Genomic DNA, 26,744 nt, shown 5'->3' with positions numbered 1-26,744 from the left:
CATTTTTACAGAAATCACAACAATGCTTTGTGGGTTGTTTGAGATTAGCCTCTGTGCACGTCCCAATAGCTGCAACTGAGGCTATTTTAGTAGCTTGGCCCACTCGTACAATAGAGAGCAACGTGGACTGTGTGTCCATCCTGCTATCTGTATCCGAGTCAGATATGTCACTTTGGGGCCTATTTGGGCTCTGCTCCAACAAATGTCTCTGTGTGTCATGTATACGTGACCTAGTCAGACCGTGCTCTTTTTTTTTGCTTGAAGTTCTGACTGCAACTGCTCTATTTTGTGCTCTGATCTCGTCTGGGACTTTACAGTTGGTATCGAGCATGTTCATCGTTGGTTTACTATGTGCAATTAAAAACACAGCGAGCTCCAGAATTAACATCATCTTGGATTTGTTTCTCATGCGTGCCAATATATTGCCAGTACTGAAGAATTCCAACCCTAGTGGAATCAAATGTGATGCCTTTCATGCCTTTTTTTGATCTAATCATTAATAACGAGATAAATCCTGTAACTCAAAAATAATCTCTTGGATATTGCTAAATCGTCTTTATGGAGTCAGACGTTTTAATAGGATGCTTGTATAGTCTTATTATGGGTGGTGATATATTTTACGTATAATTTGGCTTATATTAGATTCTCAGATATACAGTTGAAGTCAGAAGTGTACATACACCTTAGCCAAATACATTTAAACTCAGTTTTTCACAATTCCTGACATTTAATCCTAGTAAAAATTCCCGGTTCACTGACAAGATCCAAAACAGCAGTCATTGTGGGTGTGTAGGAGTTTAGTATCTCTCTTTGCACTCGCTGTGTTAAATAATGATGATGATTTGAGAGTATACCCTTTAAGAAAAGTATATTTTTTCAAACTTGCTGACTGATGCTCTGCCATGGAAAACGTACAGGGGAATGGTAATCATAGGTAGACATTGGTGGTGGTGGTATGAATGGTAATCATGGGTAGACATTGGTGGTGGTGGTATGAATGGTAATCAGAGGTAGACATTGGTGGTGGTGGTATGAATGGTAATCATGGGTAGACATCAGTGGTGGTGGTATGAATGGTAATCATGGGTAGACATCAGTGGTGGTAATCATGGGTAGACATCAGTGGTGGTGGTGGTATGAATGGTAATCATGGGTAGACATCAGTGGTGGTAATCATGGGTAGACATTGGTGGTGGTGGTATGAATGGTAATCATGGGTAGACATTGGTGGTGGTGGTATGAATGGTAATCATGGGTAGACATTGGTGGTGGTGGTATGAATGGTAATCATGGGTAAACATCAGTGGTGGTAATCATAGGTAGACATCAGTGGTGGTGGTGGTATGAATGGTAATCATGGGTAGACATCAGTGGTGGTGGTATGAATGGTAATCATAGGTAGACATCAGTGGTGGTGGTAATCATGGGTAGACATCAGTGGTGGTGGTATGAATGGTAATCATGGGTAGACATCAGTGGTGGTGGTATGAATGGTAATCATAGGTAGACATTGGTGGTGGTGGTATGAATGGTAATCATGGGTAGACATCAGTGGTGGTAATCATGGGTAGACATCAGTGGTGGTGGTGGTATGAATGGTAATCATGGGTAGACATCAGTGGTGGTGGTGGTATGAATGGTAATCATGGGTAAACATCAGTGGTGGTGGTATGAATGGTAATCATGGGTAGACATCAGTGGTGGTGGTATGAATGGTAATCATGGGTAGACATCGGTGGTGGTGGTAATCATGGGTAGACATCAGTGGTAGTGGTATGAATGGTAATCATGGGTAGACATCAGTGGTAGTGGTATGAATGGTAATCATGGGTAGACATTGGTGGTAGTGGTATGAATGGTAATCATGGGTAGACATCAGTGGTGGTGGTATGAATGGTAATCATGGGTAGACAGCAGTGGTGGAGGTATGAATGGTAATCATGGGTAGACATCAGTGGTGGTGGTAATCATGGGTAGACATCAGTGGTAGTGGTATGAATTGTAATCATGGGTAGACATTGGTGGTGGTGGTATGAATGGTAATCATGGGTAGACATCAGTGGTGGTGGTATGAATGGTAATCATGGGTAGACATTGGTGGTGGTGGTATGAATGGTAATCATGGGTAGACATCAGTGGTGGTGGTATGAATGGTAATCATGGGTAGACATTGGTGGTGGTGGTATGAATGGTAATCATGGGTAGACATCAGTGGTGGTGGTATGAATGGTAATCATGGGTAGACATCAGTGGTGGTGGTAATCATGGGTAGACATCAGTGGTAGTGGTATGAATGGTAATCATGGGTAGACATTGGTGGTGGTGGTATGAATGGTAATCATGGGTAGACATCAGTGGTGGTGGTGGTATGAATGGTAATCATGGGTAGACATCAGTGGTAGTGGTATGAATGGTAATCATGGGTAGACATCAGTGGTAGTGGTATGAATGGTAATCATGGGTAGACATTGGTGGTAGTGGTATGAATGGTAATCATGGGTAGACATCAGTGGTGGTGGTATGAATGGTAATCATGGGTAGACAGCAGTGGTGGAGGTATGAATGGTAATCATGGGTAGACATCAGTGGTGGTGGTAATCATGGGTAGACATCAGTGGTAGTGGTATGAATGGTAATCATGGGTAGACATTGGTGGTGGTGGTATGAATGGTAATCATGGTAGACATCAGTGGTGGTGGTATGAATGGTAATCATGGGTAGACATTGGTGGTGGTGGTATGAATGGTAATCATGGGTAGACATCAGTGGTGGTGGTATGAATGGTAATCATGGGTAGACATCAGTGGTGGTGGTAATCATGGGTAGACATCAGTGGTAGTGGTATGAATGGTAATCATGGGTAGACATTGGTGGTGGTGGTATGAATGGTAATCATGGGTAGACATCAGTGGTGGTGGTGGTATGAATGGTAATCATGGGTAGACATCAGTGGTAGTGGTATGAATGGTAATCATGGGTAGACATCAGTGGTGGTGGTATGAATGGTAATCATGGGTAGACAGCAGTGGTGGAGGTATGAATGGTAATCATGGGTAGACATCAGTGGTGGTGGTAATCATGGGTAGACATCAGTGGTAGTGGTATGAATGGTAATCATGGGTAGACATTGGTGGTGGTGGTATGAATGGTAATCATGGGTAGACATCAGTGGTGGTGGTATGAATGGTAATCATGGGTAGACATTGGTGGTGGTGGTATGAATGGTAATCATGGGTAGACATCAGTGGTGGTGGTATGAATGGTAATCATGGGTAGACATTGGTGGTTGTGGTATGAATGGTAATCCTGTGTAGACATCGGTGATGGTGGTATGAAGGATTATTGATCCGGTTCCAAATGACTTGACTTGGATTTAACCACAGAAGTTGCCATGGATACTGTATGACTGATGATCTGCATAGCAGTTTCGGTGATACAATGATACACTCTTAGAAAAAGGGTTCCAAAAGGGTTCTTGGGCTGTCCCCGTAGAATAACCCTTTTGGGTTCCAGGTAGAATCCTCTGTGGAAAGGCTTCTACAGTACATGGGGTCAGCCAAATAACTCTTTTAGATTCCCCCTTATTTCTAAGAGTGTATGAGTGTACAGCACAGGGTTTTAATTAGATTTACATTTCAAAATGTTATTGATTAAATGTTATATTGTCCGTTTCTTGATATTCTGTCATTATATAAGACTGTTACATCCTGTGATCTAAAAGTCGTTATTTTCTCGGTCTAATGTATATTTTGTTGTCTCTTCCTCAGCCCTCACTAATGTGAAGTTATGGGCCATCGACCGCCAGTGTTTCCAGACCATTATGATGAGGACAGGCCTCATCAAACATGCCGAATACATGGAGTTTCTAAAGAGGTGGGCTCCTCTCTCTCTCTATCTCTCCCTCTTTCTCTCTCTCTCTCTCTGTCCTCCACCTCCCTTAAGATGCCATTCGAGCGAGGGCTGTGGTTTGAGTGACAGTCTCTGACAGTCACAGAATCACCTTCCCCCTCTTCCCTTTTCCTGTCCCTGATGTCAACAAAGACACTTGCTGGATGCATGTTCAAATGAGGACCAGGTGATTGGACTCTTCAGGTATTTTACACTAAATTAATGTATTACCACTTGGTGATATTAAAGCACCAGTTTATTGATCATCATCACACTATGCCCTCTTTCTGTTTACACAGCTGAGTGTAATCCAGCTTTTCTTTTTTCAGCTTCAGACCTGATGATTTCTATCTTAAAACCTGTTTTATGTGTTTAATATACAGTATAATACTGTAGGTTCACTAGTGGGTTTTCTGCTCTAAAGCCAACAAACGTTTGACGTCCCAGACCAATAGATTTACACTTATATGAGCCAGACCAATATATTTACTCTTATATGAGCCAGACCAATAGATTTACTCTTATATGAGCCAGACCAATAGATTTACACTTATATCAGCCAGACCAATAGATTTACACTTATATGAGCCAGACCAATAGATTTACACTTATATGAGCCAGACCAATAGATTTACACTTATATGAGCCAGGCCAATAGATTTACACGTATATGAGCCAGGCCAATAGATGTACTATTATATGAGCCAGACCAATATATTTACACTTATATGAGCCAGGCCAATAGATGTACTATTATATGAGCCAGACCAATATATTTACACGTATATGAGCCAGACCAATATATTTACTCTTATATGAGCCAGACCAATAGAATTACACTTATATGAGCCAGACCAATATATTTACTCTTATAAGAGCCAGACCAATAGATTTACACTTATATGAGCCAGACCATATAGATTTACACTTATAAGAGCCATTTGTGTGTACTCTGACTAGAAGGTAATGTTGAAATACAGTAGCCTCCTCCAGAGAAGGTTGGATCATGATTAAATTCCCCCGTTCTGAGCAGGTAAACCCTTAGGATGCCGCAACAACAACAAAGGACATCGTCATCCCCCGATTGAAGATTTCCCACCCCGTGATCAACTGTAGTGATTCAGATGGAAAGTCCACAACATCTGTTTGACCACAAATACTCATTCAACACACGTCCTCAAGTACAGTACTGATCTGCATACACAGAGCCTTTAGCATGCCTTCTGTGATTTCTCAATTGACTGTGTAAGTGGTTGGAACTGGACTTTCCTCCAGTCTCCACTACTGATATAGATCATCGAGGAAGACCGAGGAGAATGTTGCATTGACAGCACCTCTCCTCCCGGAGGCCCTGCTGTTGCCCTTTATTGCAAGGACCCGATGATGTCACATGCAGGAAATGATGAAATTGATTTGGATGAAGTCAGCTTTTAGTGTTAGCGTAAGATGCCTTTCTCCCCATGCATTGGCAGCTACAGCCAGCTGGTGCACGTTTACATTTGAGTAATTTAGCAGACGCTTTTAACCAGAGCGACTAACAAGAGCACTTAGGGTTTAGTGCCTTGCTCAAGTGTTCATGGCTTTTATGTCATAATATTTGAGAAGTAGCTTCTGACAGTTCTTATCTTCAATACAGAATGTCAAATATCAAACACATCAATTATATTTCTGAAGGAGTTGTTCCCCTGGTAACAAGCTACAGTGGTTCCATAGTAGCAAAGAGACTTGGATGTTGTCAAACTGCCAGATTTTGTGTGTGTGTGTGTGTTCCTGCATGTTCGTGTGTGTGCGTTTCCGTGAATGTGTGTGTGAATGAAGCCTCTCTCACTGAGGAGAGAGCATGCCAGAGGTATGTAAACATCTCCTTCCTGAAACGCTTAGTATGATTGGCAGCTGCTCTAAGGCCCAACCTTAAATTCAAACCCTGAGCCATGGCTTGCTACTGGCTTACTACTGGCTTACTACTGACTTGCTACTGGCATACTATTAACTTACTACTGGCTTACTACTGGTTTAATACTGGTTTACTACTATTTTACTACTGGTTTAATACTGGTTTAATAATGACTTACTATTGACTTACTACTGGTTTAATACTGGCTTACTACTGGTTTAATACTGGTTTATAATACTGACTTAATACTGACGTACTACTGGTTTAATACTGGCTTACTACTGGTTTAATACTGGTTTATAATACTGACTTAATACTGACTTACTACTGGTTTACTACTGGTTTATTACTGACTTACTACTGTTTACTACTGGTTTAATACTGACTTACTATTGGTTTACTGCTGGTTTCTTACTGACTTACTACAGGTTTACTACTGACTTACTACTGGTTTACTACTGGTTTAATACTGACTTACTACTGGTTTACTACTGGTTTATTACTGACTTACTACTGGTTTACTACTGGTTTAATCCTGATTTACTGCTGTTTACTACTGGTATATTACTGACTTACTACTGGTTTTAATACTGCCTTACTACTTGTTTACGACTGGTTTATTACTGCCTTACTACTGTTTACTACTGGTTTATTACTGACTTAATACTGACTTACTACTGGTTTACTACTGGTTTATTACTGACTTACTACTGTTTACTACTGGTTTAATACTGACTTACTATTGGTTTACTGCTGGTTTCTTACTGACTTAATACTGTTTACTACTGTTTACTACTGGTTTAATACTGACTTACTACTGGTTTACTACTGGTTTATTACTGACTTTCTACTGGTTTACTACTGGTTTAATACTGACTACTGTTTACTACTGGTTTATTACTGACTTACTACAGGTTTACTACTGACTTACTACTGGTTTACTACTGGTTTAATACTGACTTACTACTGGTTTACTACTGGTTTATTACTGACTTACTACTGGTTTACTACTGGTTTAATCCTGATTTACTGCTGTTTACTACTGGTATATTACTGACTTACTACTGGTTTTAATACTGCCTTACTACTTGTTTACGACTGGTTTATTACTGCCTTACTACTGTTTACTACTGGTTTATTACTGACTTACTACTGGTTTACTACTGGTTTACGACTGGTTTATTACTGACTTACTACTGTTTACTACTGGTTTATTACTGACTTACTACAGGTTTACTACTGACTTACTACTGGTTTACTACTGGTTTACTACTGACTTACTACTGGTTTACTACTGGTTTACTACTGACTTACTACTGGTTTACTACTGGTTTACTACTAGTTTAATAATAACTTACTACTGGTTTACTACTGGTTTAATACTGGTTTAATACTGACTTACTACTGGTTTACTACTGGTTTAATACTTACTTACTACTGGTTTAATACTGACTTACTACTGGTTTACTACTGGTTTAATACGTACTACTGGTTTAATACTGACGTACTACTGGTTTACTACTGGTTTAATACTGGTTTAATACTGACTTACTACTGGTTTAATACTGACTTACTACTGGTTTACTACTGGTTTATTACTGACTTACTACTGTTTACTACTGGTTTATTACTGACTTACTACTGTTTACTAGTGGTTTAATACTGACTTACTACTGGTTTACTACTGGTTTATTACTGACTTCCTACTGTTTACTACTGGTTTAATACTGACTTACTACATGTTTACTAAGTCAGTAGACTTACTATTGTTTACTAGTGGTTTAATACTGACTTACTACTGGTTTAATACTGACTTACTACTGGTTTAATACTGGTTTAATACTGGTTTAATACTGACTACTGCACACACTTTCCCACTTCAGATGATGCTGATGTTAGAGAGGGGGTTTAAGACAGACAATAATTGGTTAATATCCACGTTTTGTACATGTTACGATGCACCTGCAAAAAAGATAGCTCAGATGTGCGAGTGCCTTTTGAATGTTGAATTACACGTTTTGCACATGTGAAATTATAAGCTTTTACATGTGGATTCAATTTTTCACATGAGATTTCACAGGTAATGCCCTGCAAACAAAAATGAGTCTTCAACTTATTTTTTCTTCAACTCACATATTTGACACACTTTGACCTATATGCTTACATTGTGGTTTATTTATGCAGTAATTATTATTCAACATGTCCTTATCTGGGATTTAGAATAGTCAGAATAACTGATAACTAAAATAGCAGTGCAGATGGCACTCTTTTGTTATGTGCAAAATAGTGCACACTGTTGGACAGTTTTGTTTCCTGGTGTACAAAAAGGTCAAAGGTACAGGTAAGGAACCTTCAGAGTTACACATAGGAACTCACATCAATACCTTTTAGGGTACATGTGCCCATAATCTATTATAATGGTACATTTTTCTACCCAATATACATATAATGCTGCGTTCGTAACCATGTGGGAGGTGGAAATGTAGCAGTTGTGAAGTCGTAAATACCACTTGCGTTTACTGCATGTACTTTGAACTCGTTGAGAAACGCCAATTGGCTAATGGCCAACAAGCTGCGTCAACCATAAACACAGGGCGGAGTTCAAAAACCACATTAATAGATTGCTTTTCATAAATAATGTTTTGTTATTACATTTAACTGCCGAAAATGCTGTTATCGAGGTAATTTCCTTAATAGGTGGTGTCAGAGGTCAGCATATGGGAGAAGTCGGAGCTCAGGGATGATAGATGCATTCCCCACTATTAATTACCAGCTGGAGGGCCGTTCAAGTGGATTTTTCCCAGGCGTATGTGGTAAAATCCCACTCCCCACTTGGTTACGAATGCAGGATTAGGTATCATTACTGCACTTTGAAATGTAGGTGGAGGCAATTTACAAAACAGCCTCCAATACCCTACTCAACAAATTGGATGCAGTCTATCACAGTGCAATCCGTTTTGTCACCAAAGCCCCATATACTACCCACCATTGCAACCTGTACGCTCTCGTTGGCTGGCCCTCGCTTCATACTCGTCGCCAAACCCACTGGCTCCATGTCATCTACAAGACCCTGCTGGGTAAAGTCCCCCCTTATCTCAGCTCGCTGGTCACCATAGCATCTCCCACCTGTAGCACATGCTCCAGCAGGTATATCTCTCTAGTCACCCCAAAACCAATTCTTTCTTTGGCCGCCTCTCCTTCCAGTTCTCTGCTGCCAATGACTGGAACGAACTACAAAAATCTCTGAAACTGGAAACACTTATCTCCCTCACTAGCTTTAAGCACCAGCTGTCAGAGCAGCTCACAGATTACTGCACCTGTACATAGCCCACCTATAATTTAGCCCAAACAACTACCTCTTTCCAAACTGTATTTAATTTATTTATTTATTTTGCTCCTTTGCACCCCATTATTTTTATTTCTACTTTGCACATTCTTCCATTGCAAAACTACCATTCCAGTGTTTTACTTGCTATATTGTATTTACTTTGCCACCATGGCCTTTTTTTGCCTTTACCTCCCTTCTCACCTCATTTGCTCACATTGTATATAGACTTGTTTATACTGTATTATTGACTGTATGTTTGTTTTACTCCATGTGTAACTCTGTGTCGTTGTATCTGTCCAACTGCTTTGCTTTATCTTGGCCAGGTCGCAATTGTAAATGAGAACTTGTTCTCAACTTGCCTACCTGGTTAAATAAAGGTGAAATAAAATAAAATAAATTTTAAAAATGTGCTGGCGGGGACTCATTAGCATATTTTGGGGCATGGTCTAAAACTGTCATTGGAAATGTTGAACACGTTTAAGTGCTTTTATGGTTATGTTAAAGAAGGTTGAGCATCTATTTTGACACTGTCAGTTTTGCAATTTTAGTAAGCAGTTGTGACACGCAAGAGCTGCACTGTTTAGAGGTTTTTGTGCATATTCCAAAAGCTTAATGGGAGCTGGTTCACAAGAAGTTAATGTTTAACTGCCAATAACTGTCTATCAACTGGTTGCAAGTGGGTTTTAGTGCATTTCACAGTAATTGGCAAACATTTCTGAAAACCTGTTTTTGCTTTGTTATTATCGCGTATTGTGAGAAGATTGATGAGGAAAAAAACGATTTAATACATTCTAGAATAAGGCTGAAATGGAACAAAGTGCAAAAAGTCAAGGGGTTTGAATACTTTCTAAAGGCACTGTATATTTTAAAATGCAGTGATGATCGTACCTTATATTTAAAATATTGTGTAGAAAAATCTCCTATATCTACAGGTACTGAACTGAACCATGTGAGTTTATATGTGTAGCTGTTTAGTGTACCTTTGACAATTTTGTACCCCAGGGAACAACACTGTACCCCAACCATACTCTTTATTTTTTAAGAGTGTGCTACAAAAATATAAAGGCAACATGTAAAGTGTTGGTCCCATGTTTCATGAGCTGAAATAAAATATCCCAGACATTTTCCATATAGTTCCAAGCAATTAGTTTGAACCTGGATGTGCTGCAGCAACATTGATGCTCTCCTAACCAAGTGGTTGCAAATTCTAACCCCAAATAATTATTGTATACTTTAAATCAAGTGTCTTTGGGCACTGCTAGTTTTACGTTGTTACATTGGTGGTGACAATTGTACAGTTATTTACTTGATTCTGGGCAGCTTTGACCAAAGTGCAGATCCGCTCTTGCCAATAAGTCTGTGGCCATATCTCTTTTCCACTCACGGATCTGGTGGTGTAGCTGCACTGTAACAGGACATTACAGGTTGGTAGTGAGCCAGGGGTTATTAGTTCAATCCCATCAAAATGTTATTTACTATACAAGATTTTACCGTAACTGTCATTTTATAGAAATAACACCTTCAAGTTGTTGTATATATTTACCTGATTTTTACTGCAACTTTAGGCAAAGTGCAGAAATGTGTTCTTGACAATAAATATATAGCCAATCTCCACGATGTCCATAGACCTGGTGGTTTGGCAAGAACTTCAGGTTGCTAGAAATTAAGAGGTTATGAGTTCAAATCCCAATTGAGGTTGAATCCAAAGTATTCAGCATGTTGTCCATTAACACCTTTGTTTAGCTGTAGAAATACAGTAGTTAGTTGTACATTTACTGTGTTTTCACCAAAGCTAAACATTCTGAGAACAACTAAAAATATCCCTGGAACCAACTGGGAAGTAGACAAAACCTGAAGGGGACCACGACTGTTTAAATTGAATTAATGTAAATAGTTGCTTTTTAAAGTAAAGTATTCTAAAGAACATTTTATAACTCGGCTTTCACATGTGCTCAAATGTAATTTCATGTTATCACGTGTTCAAATGCTGCATCCCCATGTTGTCATTTTTATTTCACGTTAATTTCCCATGAGATCATGTTCTCACATGTGCTCTCACGTGTAATCATATGTGGAGTTTTATGTTAGCACATGTTGCTTCACATGTTGCTGTATATGTTGTTACGTGATCACATGTGATCACACAAGATCATATGTGATCACGTGAAATGGGATGTGGTTTTTCCATAAGGGTGCTGCCACAGCCTTGTCTATGTACGTACATTATGTGGTTTTCCCTGGTCGTTTTTTTTCTCCCTCCCTGTAATCAGTCATACAGACTCCACTCTGTCATGCAACTTGCTGTCTTTGACATAAATGCTGCATACCTGCTCTGCTAGTGCATTGTGTATTTTGGCTTACTTACTGAGATAGATAGCAGAACGACAGAAAACAGAGAGAATATTGACGATGTGTGATTTATGTGAATAAACAGTGTTTATCGCTGTGGTGGGCGATGCTTTGCAAGTTATGAAGCTCCGCAGTACCTAGTACTGTCAACCAGCCAGGAACAGCATGAACTGTTGGCTTCGCCTTGGTGTCTGAAGGCTCCAAAACAGCTAACTCTCACTCTCTACCTCTCCCCAACAGTGTTCCAACATTCCAAGGCCTTTCAGAAGAAATACTAAGCAAGCTTGCTGACGTGATGGAAGAGGTGAGTTTCCTACGTGTCCTGGTGGAACTTAGCGAAGTTACCTCGATTTAAAAGGGTTGTGGCAATGGGTGCTGATGAGTTTACGTCTGTTTCATTGACTTTTACATTTCCCTAAATTATGAACCATATCATTACATGATGAAGAGTTGATTGCCTTGATAAATCGTAATGATTATTATACTGTGGGTATTCACATTTTAAAATAGGTTTCTCTGGAAATGTAACTAAGCTGCAATTTGTAGTCATTGCATTCTTCATAGTAGTGGAAGTGCATTTCAGGTCTCCTGTCCTGGTCTGACAGAGCCATTTTAATTGATTTGAGTTCTTATCTGTAGTCAATAACTCACCAGACACAACCTGAGGTAAAACTCACTGCGACAACGTCTGAGCTAACTCTGCCTGCAATACAGTCTCAGAATTGGCGTTTTTTTTCGTCATGCATCTTGTTCTGAAGGCAGCTCTGCAGAGTGGTCACTATCTGGCACAGTCACAAAGTCATACAATCTGATTTTAAACCTAACCATAACCTTAACCTTAACCACATTGCTAACCCTAATGCCTAACCCTAACCTTAAATTAAGTCCATACATTTTATAGCCAATTTGGACTTTGCAGTTGGCCGATCTAGCGGAAATCTCTCAGTTCTGCCTCCGAGGCAAGACTCGAGAGATTTTCATGACCACATGACATGACCGAGAATAACTGTAAACTAGACTATAACCAGCGCCCAGAAGTATTCCTAGTCTCGCCACATGGTCAGGAAAACCATTCTGGCCCTGATCAGAATATTACAATAAACAGTGTCTGCTTTGTGGTTCATTAGTGAGAGGGAGCAATTCCAGGTGGATTCACATCCTCAGAGCAGATTGACTAATCATCTTACTATTCATTGGCATGCAGATGTTTCCCAAAACGGTGGTACGGGGGTCCTTAGGATCACTTGAGAAACGCGGACATATTACATCAAGTCTCTACAGTCCTTCACCTTCTAAATCTTTATGCTTGTTTATTTCCAGCAAGAATCTCTCTGCTGTTCCAAGTTAACTAGATGACTTGACCTCCAGTATAACTGGTTTCCAAAGAACATTTGGTCATTAAAACGAGAACAATATCATTTGCGGCAGACTTTCTCCTTCGTGGTCAAGTTAAGTATGACCACAAAAAAATCACAAAGGAATCAAATACATTATTTCATGGTTATTTTAATCTATTGGATCAATAGAGGATTAGCTCCATTTTTAAGAACACACATCCTTATTCCTCAACCAGCCTATATATCAAACCATGTTTTGTTTTTTAATGCGTTGGCCTCAGTTTTCATTGGCTCCAACTGCTGCTTCTGAGTCAACCTGACTTCTTTAACCCCTTACAGAGTAATAATAGAATAACATGCAAAGGGAAAACATACGTCTTAGTTATGATTCATCTGATGAAACAGTATTTGGTCTCATCACACCAAATCCAATCCACAGTGCCGTATAGTTTCAGATGAATAAAACTAGAACTCGTGTTTTATTTCTATGTTCAGACCCAGAATGCCCCACTGACTACCAAGACACTATCAGTCTGGATCTGTTCGCTGAATGACTGAAATAAAACATGAGGGAAAACACAGAATGTTCAAACAGTTGAAGGGTGCTCCAAAGGGGGCTGACGATAAATATGCTGCCATTCAGTGTGGTGTAGGTGAGATCACTGCCGATGTGTCTTTGCATGTTGTTCTCGTGTGTTGTGTGTGCGTGCAGTCGTGCGTGTGTGTGTGCGTGCATTCGTGTGTGTGTGCGTGCAGTCGTGCGTGTGTGTGTGTGCAGTCGTGCGTGTGTGTGCGTGCATTCGTGTGTGTGTGTGCGTGCAGTCGTGCGTGTGTGTGCGTGCATTCGTGCGTGTGTGTGTGCGTGCATTCGTGTGTGTGTGTGCGTGCAGTCGTGCGTGTGTGTGATTATGTGTGTACCTACCTGTATACATCGCCAGAGGACGCTGGAATCGATCAGACTTTATGCAGCCTCACCATGGAACGACACAACACAGACAATCTCCTCACCCAAATGTCACCCCTTTTCTCACAAATAGCCATTAGTCCATTTCTTACCATTTGTAACTGTGCAGTGATTTTCTGTGTTTTTTTGCCTCTGACTAACTACAGTAGTGTTTAGCTTCAGTGTACCCTAAAATAATAAACAACTACTGCACTAACATGATTTGAATGAGGAAACCCAGTAGTGCAGGTCACGGACGAGAACATTAGGAAGCTCAGCAAAACCCAACTTTACAACAACATCTGTGACACATGGCATTTCCTTTAAACCTCAGAGAGATTTATCTCATTACTACTGTCAGTCATCATATCAGGTCAAAAGCAGTGAAGATGTTTGCATACAAAGGACTGTGTGTGTGTAGTCGGTGCATACGACTAATACTTATGCATTCAAGTAGTAATGTTTTCCTCGAAGGACGTGCCATGGAGGCTTCTCAAGTGGCTGGATTATGGAACAATCTCCTACAGCCTTGCAGTGTGGGATAAGGACTCCTGTGAGATATCTATAGGTAGAACACTCAGGCTTTCCTCCATGATTACAGGAGAATCTACTTTAAAACACTGGAGTCTCATGGTATTCCTCCAAAGTTCTGGACCCCCCCCCCCACACACACACACACACCCCTCTCTCCCACACTCTCTCTCTCTCTCTCACACACCCACACACACCTGCTTGCTGATTCATACACTAGAACATCCCACTCTTTTACCTTCTTAAGTCCCTCCCCGTTTCTTTGTTTCATGTTGTGTTTCTTCCTGTTGTAGTCTTGTTTTCATCTGTTTGTTTCGTTTCTACAATTGTAAAGTGACTTGAAAAGCGATATATAAGTCCCATGTAGCATTATAATTATTATTACGGTGTGGTTTCTGGCCAGTATATGCTCACATATAGATTTTTTTTCAAATGGCATCAGTTTGTTTCTTACTTTGTCTTCACGCTTTAGTCAGTGTAAAATAACAGCATAGTGTGGTGACAGACACAATAAAAAAAAACTTTGACAGAACCCTGCGGCGTGGTTTCTATGGCAACGGATGACTGGGCATCAGTGTTTGACTTGGACTGAAATAGGTGCCGGTACTCATTTTGGTTGTCGGTGGTGTTTATATTTAGATACAGGAGCTCCACCGTACTTTTGAGTTTATGTACAGTGCATTCGGTAAGTATTCAGACCCCTTGACTTTTTCCACATCTTGTTACGTTACAGCCTTATTCTAAAATGGGTTAAATAAAAACAATTCCTCATTAATCTACGCACAATATCCCATAGTAACAAACCAGCCAGAGCCCGAACTTGAACCCGATCAAACATCTCTGGAGAGATGTGAAAATAGCTGTGCAGTGACACTCCCCATCCAACCTGACAGAGCTTGAGAGGATCTGCAGAGAAGAATGGGAGAAACTCCACAGATACAGGTGTGAAAAGCTTGTACCATCATACCCAAGAAGACTCGATGCTGTAATTGCTGCCAAAGGTGCTTCAACAAAAGTACTGAGTAAAGGGTCTGAATACTTATGTATATATTATTTTTTTAAAAATATATATATATATATATATGTTTTTTTTTTACATTTGCAAACATAAAAAAACAGTTTTTGTTTTGTCATTGTGGGGTATTGTGTGTAGATTGATGAGATGATCCATTTTAGAATAAGGCTACAAAATGTGGAAATAGTCAATTGGTCTGAATACTTTCTGAATACAGTGTACGTCCTATTACTGTAACAATACAGAGGCGGATGCAAGATGCAAGCAACGATGGTTTAATGAATACAGGTTACAGCAGCAACAGGACAGACAGACTGTACTCAGACGGAATCCGACCCAGGGACTAGGGCGCATCCTCCTATGAGAGCGTGCTGAGAAACCCAGGGGAGAGTGTCCGGATGGGTAGGAAGGAGCACAGCAGATAATCCACACAAGGGCGGCGAGAGATGAGCACGGACACAACCTCAGGGAAGTAACAACGATCTGACAACAAGAAACACTGGTTACAGAACATATAAAGGGAAGATAAGTGATTCCAGCTGGCGCAGACAATCAGGCCGAGATTGGGAACCACGCCCACACAAACACGGGAGAGAGAGAGAGAGAGAGAGAGAGAAAAGGAAGCAGTGGATTCATGAACCGTGACAATACCCCCCCCCCCTAGGAACGCCTCTTGGCGTTTCCAGGCGAATTTACCTGTCGATTGAAATCATCGATAAGGGAGTGATCCAGAATGTCCCTAGCAGGTACCCAACTTCTCTCCTCCGGGCCGTAACCCTCCCAGTCCACCAGGTACTGGAATCCGCGTCCCCTCCTTCTAGAGTCCAAAATACGATTGACAGAAAAGGTGGGTTCCCCATCAACAAGTCGTGGCGGCGGGGGAACCGGGACCGGTGGGTTAATGCGTGCCTGAAACACAGGTTTTATTTTAGACACATGAAAGTTAGGATGAATTCTCCTATACGCCGGAGGAAGCTGGAGCCGGACCGCCACCGGACTAATGATCCTGGTGACTTTGAACGGGCCGATAAATTTGGGGGCAAGCTTGTTCGAAACGGATCGGAGTGGAATGTTCTTAGTAGAAAGCCACACTCTTTGGCCAACGACGTATACCGGAGGCTTCGACCGGTGGCGATCGGCCTTAGTCTTGGTGCGCGCCCACCCGGAGAAGAGTCTCACGGGCTCTGCTCCATGCGTGACGGCACCTCTGGATGAAAGCGTGAGCGGAGGGAACAGACACCTCGGACTCCGTACTGGGAAAGATAGGTGGCTGGTAACCTAAACTACACTCAAACGGAGAGAGACCCGTGGCTGCCACTGGCAACGAATTGTGAGCGTACTCAACCATAGAGAGTTGTTGACTCCAGGAAGAGGGATTCTTAGAAACCAAACATCGCAACACTCTCTCCAAATCTTGGTTGGCCCTCTCCGCTTGACCGTTGCTCTGGGGATGAAACCCTGAAGACAGGCTGACACTCGCTCCCAGTAACCTACAAAACTCTTGCCAAAACTTGGACACAAATTGGGGCCCCCTGTCAGAAACTACGTCCATCGGCAGACCATGTAAGCGAAAGACGTGATCCACGACAGTTACCGCTGTCTCCTTGGCAGATGGTAATTTAGGCAAGGGAATAAAATGAGCCGCCTTCGAGAACCGGTCCACCACGGTCAAAACAACCGTCTTGCCCTGGGAGGGCGGGATGTCGGTAACAAAATCTAGCGCGATGTGGGACCAGGGTCTCGAAGGGACCGACAGCGGTTGGAGTAACCCATCTGGGGGTCGATTAGAAGTCTTCCCAGTGGCACAAACCGAGCAAGCCAAGACAAAACTGTGAATGTCACGAGCCATCAGTGGCCACCAAAAGCGTTGCTTAACCAAAAAGCTAGTGCGACTGACTCCTGGATGACACGCTACGTTGGAGCAATGCCCCCACCGAATAACATCGGACCGACACCCCTCCGGCACAAACAACCGATTAGGCGGGCAACCGGGCGGAGGCGTTACCCCTTCTAAGGCCGTTTTGACCTCGATTCAACCTCCCATGTGAGTGTGGAGACCACTAGGGTCCCGGGTAGGATGCACTCGGGAGTGGATGGGCGTTCGAATGGTCAAAAATGCGAGAAAGGGAATCGGGTTTGACATTCTTGAACCCGGGCGATACGAGAGAGAGAAGTCAAAACGTCCGAAAAAGAGTGCCCACCGCGCCTGCCTGGAGTTGAGTCGCTTGGCGGTTCTGATATATTCCAAATTTTTGTGATCGGTCCAAACTATAAAAGGTACCCCGAACCCTCTAACCAATGGCGCCACTCCTCCAGTGCTAACTTCACTGCCAACAACTCTCTGTTGCCAATGTCGTAGTTGCGTTCCGCAGGTGATAACCGATGGGAAAGGAACGCGCAAGGGTGCATCTTGTCGTCAGAAGAGGAACGTTGGGAAAGTACCGCACCTACCCCCACCTCTGAAGCGTCCACCTCCACCACGAACTGACGCAAGGGATCGGGAGCTATGAGGATGGGAGCCGAAACAAAGCGGCTCTTGAGTTTGACGAATGCAGCCTCGGCTGTATCGGACCACCTGAACGTCACTCTGGGGAGGTTAAGGCGGTAAGAGGAGCGACTATCTGGCTAAAGTTGCGAACGAAACGCCGGTAGAAATTGGCGAATCCCAGAAACCTCTGTAGGGCCTTACGGGAATCTGGGCTTGGCCAATCCACCACAGCCTTAACCTTGTCAGGATCCATGCGAATACCTTCAGTCGAGACGATGTAACCTAGGAATGGAACGGATTGTGCATGAAAATGCATTTCTCCGCCTTGACAAAAGTCCATTCTCCAACAACCTCTGAAGCACTCGTCTGACGTGCTGAACGTGTTCCTGGAGAGAAGAAAAAATCAGTATGTCATCCAGGTAAACATATATGAACTGATCAATCATATCTCTCAGCACGTCATTTACGAGTGCCTGGAAAACCGCTGGGAGTTGGATAGCCCAAAAGGCATGACCAAATATTCTAAGTGCCCTCTGGGGTGTTAAACGCGGTCTTCCATTCGTCCCCCCTTATGCGAACCAAATGATATGCATTACGTAAATCCAACTTAGTGAACACGGATGCTCCCTGTAACCTTTCAAAGGCTGAGGACATCAACGGTAAGGGATAGGTATTTTCACTGTGATGTTATTCAACCCACGGTAATCAATGCAAGGACGCAGAGATCCGTCCTTCTTCTCCACAAAGAAGAACCCCGCCCCGCTGGAGAAGAGGAAGGACGAATGAATCCAGATGCCAGAGAACCAGAGATGTATCTCTCCATAGCCTCCCTCTCAGGAACAGAGAGAATATAACTTGCCTTTAGGCGGAGACTCACCTGGCAATAATTCTATTGCACAGTCATAGGGACGATGCGGAGGAAGAGAAGCAGCACGGGACTTACTGAACACCTCCTTCAGGTCGAGGTATTCAACGGGCACGTTAGACAAATCCACCGCCTCCTCTAGAAACACAGAATCAGACACAGACGAACAAGCAGACACTAAACAGGACTCAAGACATTTGTTACTCCACATGGATATAGAATTATGACCCCAGTCAACTCTGGGGTTGTGTTGGGTGAGCCAAGGGTGGCCGAGAACTAATGGTGCAAGGGGTGAGTCCATGAGTAGAAATGATAGTGTCTCAGTGTGATTGCCAGAAGTGATGAGTGTGATAGGTTCAGTGGTGTGAGAAATGTTGGGTAGTTCTTGACCATTGAGAGCGTTGACGGATATCTTGTGCGTGAGTGATGTGATAGGAATCTGGAGTTTGTGAGCGAACTTGAAGTCCATGAAATTACCCTCTGCTCCTGAGTCCAGTAAGGCTTGGGTGTCGTGCGTGTGGTTGGCCCATCTTAGTCTTACCGGGAGGAGAGTAGATGATGAGGTCTTCTCTGTGGTGACACCACCCGATAGTAGCCTCATGCTTACTACCGGGCCTAATCTTTTACCGGGCAGGAGTGGATAAAGTGGCCCGCTCTACCACAGTAGAGACAGAGTCCTTGGGATCTCCGCCTCTCCCTCTCTTCCCGGGAGAGGCGAGCTCTCCCCAGCTGCATGGGTTCGTGAGCGGAGGCTGAACTGGCCGTGTTCCCGCCGCTGGCATGCCAGCCCTCCGAGTCGTTATACGGTCTGTTAGGGCATGCTCGGCGGCCAACACGACTCAGACGAGCGTCGACCCTCAAGGCTAGTTCCACTAGTCCATTTAAACTCCTGGGAAGGTCCAGAACATAAATCTCCTTCTGGATCCGGTCCTCCAGCCCATGCAGGAACATGTCCCACTGCGCCTCCTCGTTCCACTGACACTCTGCGGCCAGAGTGCGGAATTGGATGGAGTATTCCGATACTGAACGGTCTCCTTGGCGAAGGTCAGCGAGTAGTCTGGCCGCCTCCCTACCCGCCACGGCCCGATCGAAGACCCTTCTCATCTCCTCGGAGAGTGTCTGGAAAGAGGTGCAGCATGGGTCCTGGTTCGCCCACACCGCCGTTCCCCAAAGAGCCGCTTTGCCTGATAGCAGTGTGAGTACGAATGCTACCTTAGACTGTTCACGGTTGAAGGTCCGTGGCTGCAACGAGAAATGCATGGAACATCTCGTAAGAAAAGCTCTGCAATAGTCAGGATCACCTGAATAACCCTCTGGTGTCGGTAGCCGTGGCTCTAGCTGGGAATCCGGCTCTGGCGGGGCGGGTTGAACTGCCGGTGTAGGTGGCGCAGCGAGACCCCTCAGATGTTGTAATTGTTGGGTCAGCTGGGATACCTGCGTTGCAATGGCTTGTACTTCCCGACCTGTGCTGGAGATGTTCTCCTCTTGTTGATCCATTCTCGTGATACTACGGGAAATGAATTCGGTCAGACTCGTTGAACTCGCTGCATCCATGGTCTGGTCAGATCGTTCTGTAACAATACAGAGGCGGATGCAAGATGCAAGCAACGATGGTTTAATGAATACAGGTTACAGCAGCAACAGGACAGACAGACTGTACTCAGACGGAATCCGACCCAGGGACTAGGGCGCATCCTCCTATGAGAGCGTGCTGAGAAACCCAGGGGAGAGTGTCCGGATGGGTAGGAAGGAGCACAGCAGATAATCCACACAAGGGCGGCGAGAGATGAGCACGGACACACGACACAACCTCAGGGAAGTAACAACGATCTGACAACAAGAAACACTGGTTACAGAACATATAAAGGGAAGATAAGTGATTCCAGCTGGCGCAGACAATCAGGCCGAGATTGGGAACCACGCCCACACAAACACGGGAGAGAGAGAGAGAGAGAGAGAGAGAAAAGGAAAAGGAGGCAGTGGATTCATGAACCGTGACAATTACAGGTCCAGGAGCTTAAGCAGTAAAACATTCTGAGGTGCTGGTACTCTACTCCAGTGTGCTCCTTCCCAAGTCAAGCACTGCTGGGCAGGGTACCAAACTCACCACCCATATCAGCTAACAGTCTCTGTATAACAGAACAGAAGAGTAGGTCTTGGGTTCTCTTTCCACATGGAAACCAAAGGAGATAGGGGTGCCCCATGTAAGAAAGGAACTGATTAGTGTAAAACAAAGTGGTAGATAATTAATGCCACGAAGTAAAGAAGTAATTCAGTGTTGTGTAGCAGAATTTTCTGCGTCTGTGGGGGCACCTTTTCATCATCGTACTTCAACCATGCCTTTCCTTTCCTTTACTGATTTGCCAAATACATCGTGAGAAATACCCATTACAACTCCACGATTACTGTTTGAAGTTCTAGCCACCTTTCATAAATGAACTTAAGAATTGTCTGACAACTTTCATCAATGCTCAATTCATCTTTAAAGTGAGATTAAAAAGGTGTTATGATGTTATGCAGTTATATGCAGTATTCATGCTGTGTAGTTTATAGGGACACATATCTGTCTTCTACTCATTGTAAATGCCCATTCCTTGGCAGAAACCGCTCATGACACAGGTGGTATGTTTCAATTTGGGAGAAAGAAAAAACGAAGTCTGTGTCAGCCCAAAATTTTCCCTTTAAATTTTGCCATTTCTTTCTTTCTTCTCCATCTTAATGGATTTTTTTTCCCCATGCAGCTTCAATGAATAACAGTGACATTTTCTCCCAGGCCTAAAAATAAACTAAAGCACAGGAAGAAACTTTGAAAGAGCTGTTGAAAGATAGCTCAACTTAGTTACTGATGATGACTGTTCCTCCCTGACCAGCCTGTCAGGTAAATAAATACTGACTCGCATAAACACTCTTTACTCTCTAAAAGTCAATTGGTGAGCTGTGTTTTTTTAGTGTCACTTACAGTCATTCCAGAGCAGGAGGAACATACAGTCCTGGTAAAGAATAAAGAATGTAAGCATTGCCGGTATTAATCATGGTGGTATCAAACCTACAAGATCCTACTATGGATGTGTGACTAGGCAGGCAGCGGTTGGGTTGGGAGTAGAGGTTTATTTTTAATTCCAGACGTTCCCCGTTCCCACACTGTCTGTTCTGGCCCATACGGAGCAGAGCATGTCAAGAGTTCACTGTTTTCCAGCTGATGTGTGAGGGTTGCGTTAATGTGTGGGACGACTTGTCTCGACTCCCCGTCGTGTTCTGCGATCCTCAGCTGCTGTGTCCTCAAATATGGAAGAAGAAGGAGGAGAATTAAGCAGCTATTACCAATCGATAGTCTCAGGCTGAGAGAGTGAGAGGAATGAAAAAAGATTTTTTCCCGCAACCTGTCAATCATCGTTGATTATAGATTATTAGAAATAGGATTTACTCTTTGAATACCATTTATTTATTTATGATTTGATGCATAGCGATGCTACATACAGTACAGTACAGGCCGTAATTTCCCCTTGATAAGCCTGCCCATTATACCATGGAATCTCATTTCCGATTCATGACCCTCTGCTTCGCTCCATCTTTATTGAAATGGTTCTGCTGTCTATTTTAAGTGAATCTGGGGGCCAGGCTTCCAGCTCATGTTGATCTCTGTCTTCTTGATGTACCCAACTTTGACATGAAAGTCAAAAGCTGTCAGCTGCCATCATTCAATAAAAACCTGGTACTATTGATCTGTGACGTATTATATACATCTACTTTTACATCAGACCTATTTATCATGGCTAATGTACTTTAGTACTTTTTAATTTAAAAAACATCCCTATTGTGTTTCATTACTCCCTCCACCAAAGTCCAAGTTTGGTGGAGCTAATGTTAATGTAGTGCCGCCTGCACAGAGGTTCGGTTGCCTTCCTGCCACTCTGAAAACCAAACAGTGGGGAATAAAAGCAGGTAATTTGATACGTTGTGGCTGGAACACTGAAACCTGACGGACCTGAACCTGGGCTGCTGCTGCTCAGTGAAGTGGCAGGATGGGATCCTGTGAGGGTCGCCCCTGATTGGTCCTTTAGAACAGCTCACTGCTACACAATAGGGGGTAGCGGTCAGGGGAGAATGAATGACAACATAAATGACATGTAGAATATGTAATATAGTAATATTATATTATTATTAAATTAGCACAACATGAAATTAAAAGGCTTCAAGTTTATTTACTCATTCCCCAGCACCAGATGTCAAAATCGCTCGCCCTCTTTCTCTCTGACCACATCTGAGCAGTTGGAGGGAGGGATATGATTTGATTTATTAAGATCGCCATTAGCGACATCTAGTCTTACTGGGGTCTGACACAAAATGAAAAATACATTACAGACAAAAGACTTTACAATTTCCATACATTTAAAAACATTAACATGTAGTGCGTGTGCATCTATCAGTTACACATACGTGTCAGTACACACAAACAACAAGAAGGTCACATGAGGGAGAGGCGTTGTGCTGTGAGGTGTTATTTTATTTGTTTATTGAGACCAGGTTGGTGTTCATTTGCACTATATAAGATGGAAGGGAGTTCCATGCACTCATAGCTCTGTATAATACTGTATATAAGATGGAAGGGAGTTCCATGAACTCATGGCTCTGTATAATACTGTATATAAGATGGAAGGGAGTTCCATGAACTCATGGCTCTGTATAATACTGTATATAAGATGGAAGGGAGTTCCATGAACTCATGGCTCTGTATAATACTGTATATAAGATGGAAGGGAGTTCCATGAACTCATGGCTCTGTATAATACTGTATATAAGATGGAAGGGAGTTCCATGAACTCATGGCTCTGTATAATACTGTATATAAGATGGAAGGGAGTTCCATGAACTCATGGCTCTGTATAATACTGTATATAAGATGGAAGGGAGTTCCATGAACTCATGGCTCTGTATAATACTGTATATAAGATGGAAGGGAGTTCCATGAACTCATGGCTCTGTATAATACTGTATATAAGATGGAAGGGAGTTCCATGAACTCATGGCTCTGTATAATACTGTATATAAGATGGAAGGGAGTTCCATGAACTCATGTCTCTGTATAATACTGTATATAAGATGGAAGGGAGTTCCATGAACTCATGTCTCTGTATAATACTGTATATAAGACGGAAGGGAGTTCCATGAACTCATGGCTCTGTATAATACTGTATATAAGATGGAAGGGAGTTCCATGCACTCATAGCTCTGTATAATACTGTATATAAGATGGAAGGGAGTTCCATGAACTCATGGCTCTGTATAATACTGTATATAAGATGGAAGGGAGTTCCGTGAACTCATGGCTCTGTATAATACTGTTTCCTAGAGTTTGTTCTGGACCTGGGGACTGTGAAAAGACCCCTGGTGGCATGTCTGGTGGGGGAAGTGTGCGTGTTAGTGCTGTGTGTAAGTTGACTATGCAAACCTCTTTAATATGGACAGACTGCTCCCCATCTTTACAACCATTGAATCTATATGTTTTGACCATGACAGTTTACAATCTAAGGTAGCACCAAGTAATTTAGTCTTCTCAACTTGGTCAACAGCCACACCATTACCAGATTCAGCTCAGGTCTAGAACTTAGGGAATGATTTGTACCAAATACAATGCGCTTAGTTTTAGATATGTTCAGGACCAGTTTATTATTAGCTACCCATTCCAAAACAGACTGCAACTCTTTGTTAAGCGTTTCAGTGAATTCATTAGCTGTGGTTGCTGATGCGTATATGGTTGAGTCATCAGCATACATGGACACACATGCTTTGTTTAATGCCAGTGGTAGGTCATTGGTAAAAATAGAAAAGAGTAGAGGGCCTAGAGAACTGCCCTGCGGTACACCACACTTTACATATATGACATTAGAGAAGCTTCCATTTAAGAAAACCCTCTGAGTTCTTTTTGTTTTGTTACCCCTTGACTTTTTCCACATTTTGTTACATTACAGCCTTATTCTAAAATGGACTAAATAGTTTTTTCTACACATAATGACAAACTGTTTTTTATTTTATTTTTGGAACTATATTACAGATAAAAAACAGAAATAACACATTTACGTGTTTAGGATTCAGACCCTTTACTCAGTACATTGTTGAAGCACCTTTGACAGTAATCACAGCCTCGACGCTACTTGGCACAACTGAAAGTGCTTTAAAAAAAAAAAACTTTCCTCATTGCTACAACTCCCGTGACGGGAGAGACGAAGGTTGAAAGTCATGCGTCCTCCGATACACAACCCAACCAAGCCTCGCTGCTTCTTAACACAGCGCGCATCCAACCAGCCGCACCAATGTGTCGGAGGAAACACAGTGCACCTGGCAACATTGGTTAATGTGCACTGCGCCTGGCCCGCCACAGGAGTCGCTGGTGTGCGATGAGACAAGGATATCCCTACCGGCCAAGCCCTCCCTAACCCGGACAACGCTAGGCCAATTGTGCGTCGCCCCACGGACCTCCCGGTCACGGCCGGTTTACGACAGAGCCTGGGCGCGAACCCAGAGTCTCTGGTGGCACAGCTGGCGCTGCAGTACAGCGCCCTTAACCACTGCACCACCCGGGAGGCCCTCAAACCACTGCATTTAACCATGGCAAGGACACCGTGAATATGGACGAAAACAAACACTGTAGTTATTCCCTCCGTAAGTCAATCAAACAGGCACAATGTCAGTACAGAGACAAAGTGGAGTCGCAAATCAACGGGTCAGACACGAGACGTATGTTGAAGGGTCTACAGACAATCACGGATTACAAAGGGAAAACCAGTCACGTCGCGGACACCGACGTCTTGCTTCCGGATAAGCTAAACACCTTCTTCACCAGTTTTTAGGATAACACAGTGCCACCGACGAGGCCCGCTACCAAGGACTGTGGGGTCTTCTTCTATGTGGCCGACGTAAGACATTTAAGCATGTTAATCCTCGCAAGGCCGTCGGACCAGACGGCATCCCTAGCCGCATCCTCAGAGCATGCACAGACCAGCTGGCTGGAGTGTTTACGGACATATTCATTCTCTCACTATCCCAGTCTGCTGTCCCCACTTGCTTCAAGATGTCCACTATTGTTCCTGTACCAAAGAAAGCAAAGGTAACTGAACTAAATTACTATCGCCCCATAGCACTCACTTCTGTCATCATGAAGTGCTTTGAGAGGCTAGTTAAGGATCATATCACCTCTTCCTTACCTGACACCCTAGACCCACTTCAATTTGCATACCGCCCCAATAGAGCCACAGACAATGCAATCGCCGTCGCAATGCACACTGCCCTATCCCATCTGGACAAGAGGAATACCTATGTAAGAATGCTGTTCATGGACTAAAGCTCAGCCTTCAACACCATTGTACCATCCAAGCTCACCATTAAGCTCGACCCTGGGTCTGAACCCCGCCCTGTGCATTTAGTTATCTAGCTTGCTGTTGCGAGCTGAATTTGTCCTGGGATATAAACGTTGAGATGTTATTTTACCTGAAATGCACAAGGTCCTCTACTCCGACAAGTAGTCCACACATAAAACTGTTAACCGAATCGTTTCCAGTCATCTCTCCTCCCAGGCTTTTTCTTCTTTGGACTTTATATGGCTATTGACATGTAACTTTCATAATAAGGTGTATTACCACAACCAACCGACCGACCTCAGTTCATCTTTAAATCATCCACATGGGTACAACCAATGAGGAGATGGCACGTATATGCTTCTATAAACCAATGAGGAGATGGGAGAGGCAGGACTTGCACCATGTTCAGCGTTCAGCGTCACAAATAGAACTGACTTCTATTTTAACACTTGGCAACGCAGACGCTCGTTGGCGCGTGCGAGCAGTGTGGGTGCAATAATTTAATAACTTGTATGTGTACATTTTTTAGCAACGCTCGCTCACCGGACACGAGCAGTGTGCTCAGCATGTTAGAAAGCACTGTCCATTTCATTGTGTAACACCATGCCCAAACCGGACTCACGCGTATGTCCGCGTGCGCCACCATGCGCAAATTGATTTTGTCCCGCCACACCAAACACGATCATGCCCCCAGGTTGAAATATCAACACAAACTCTGAACCAATTATATTAATTTGGGGACAGGTCGAAA

The 26,744-nt window shown here is 43.0% G+C and overlaps 1 protein-coding gene across 4 annotated transcripts in view; it reads left to right on the top strand.

The window, feature by feature from the left end:
- The window catches only part of LOC115106350 (cGMP-dependent protein kinase 1-like), a 223,847-nt gene that overhangs the window by 113,496 nt on the left and 83,607 nt on the right, over window positions 1–26,744 (top strand). For all 4 annotated transcript variants that reach the window (XM_029628986.2, XM_029628985.2, XM_029628983.2 and 1 more), the window contains exons 4-5: window positions 3,768–3,873; window positions 11,700–11,763. In XM_029628986.2, the coding sequence (XP_029484846.1) occupies window positions 3,768–3,873; window positions 11,700–11,763 (170 nt within the window). The remainder of the gene's footprint in view (window positions 1–3,767; window positions 3,874–11,699; window positions 11,764–26,744) is intronic.

The sequence above is a fragment of the Oncorhynchus nerka genome, linkage group LG23, assembly GCF_034236695.1.
Source record: "Oncorhynchus nerka isolate Pitt River linkage group LG23, Oner_Uvic_2.0, whole genome shotgun sequence".
In the NCBI taxonomy this organism is placed as follows: Eukaryota; Metazoa; Chordata; class Actinopteri; order Salmoniformes; family Salmonidae; genus Oncorhynchus; species Oncorhynchus nerka.
Note: the sequence above shows the minus strand (reverse complement) of the source record. Positions and strands in the feature narration are given on the sequence as shown.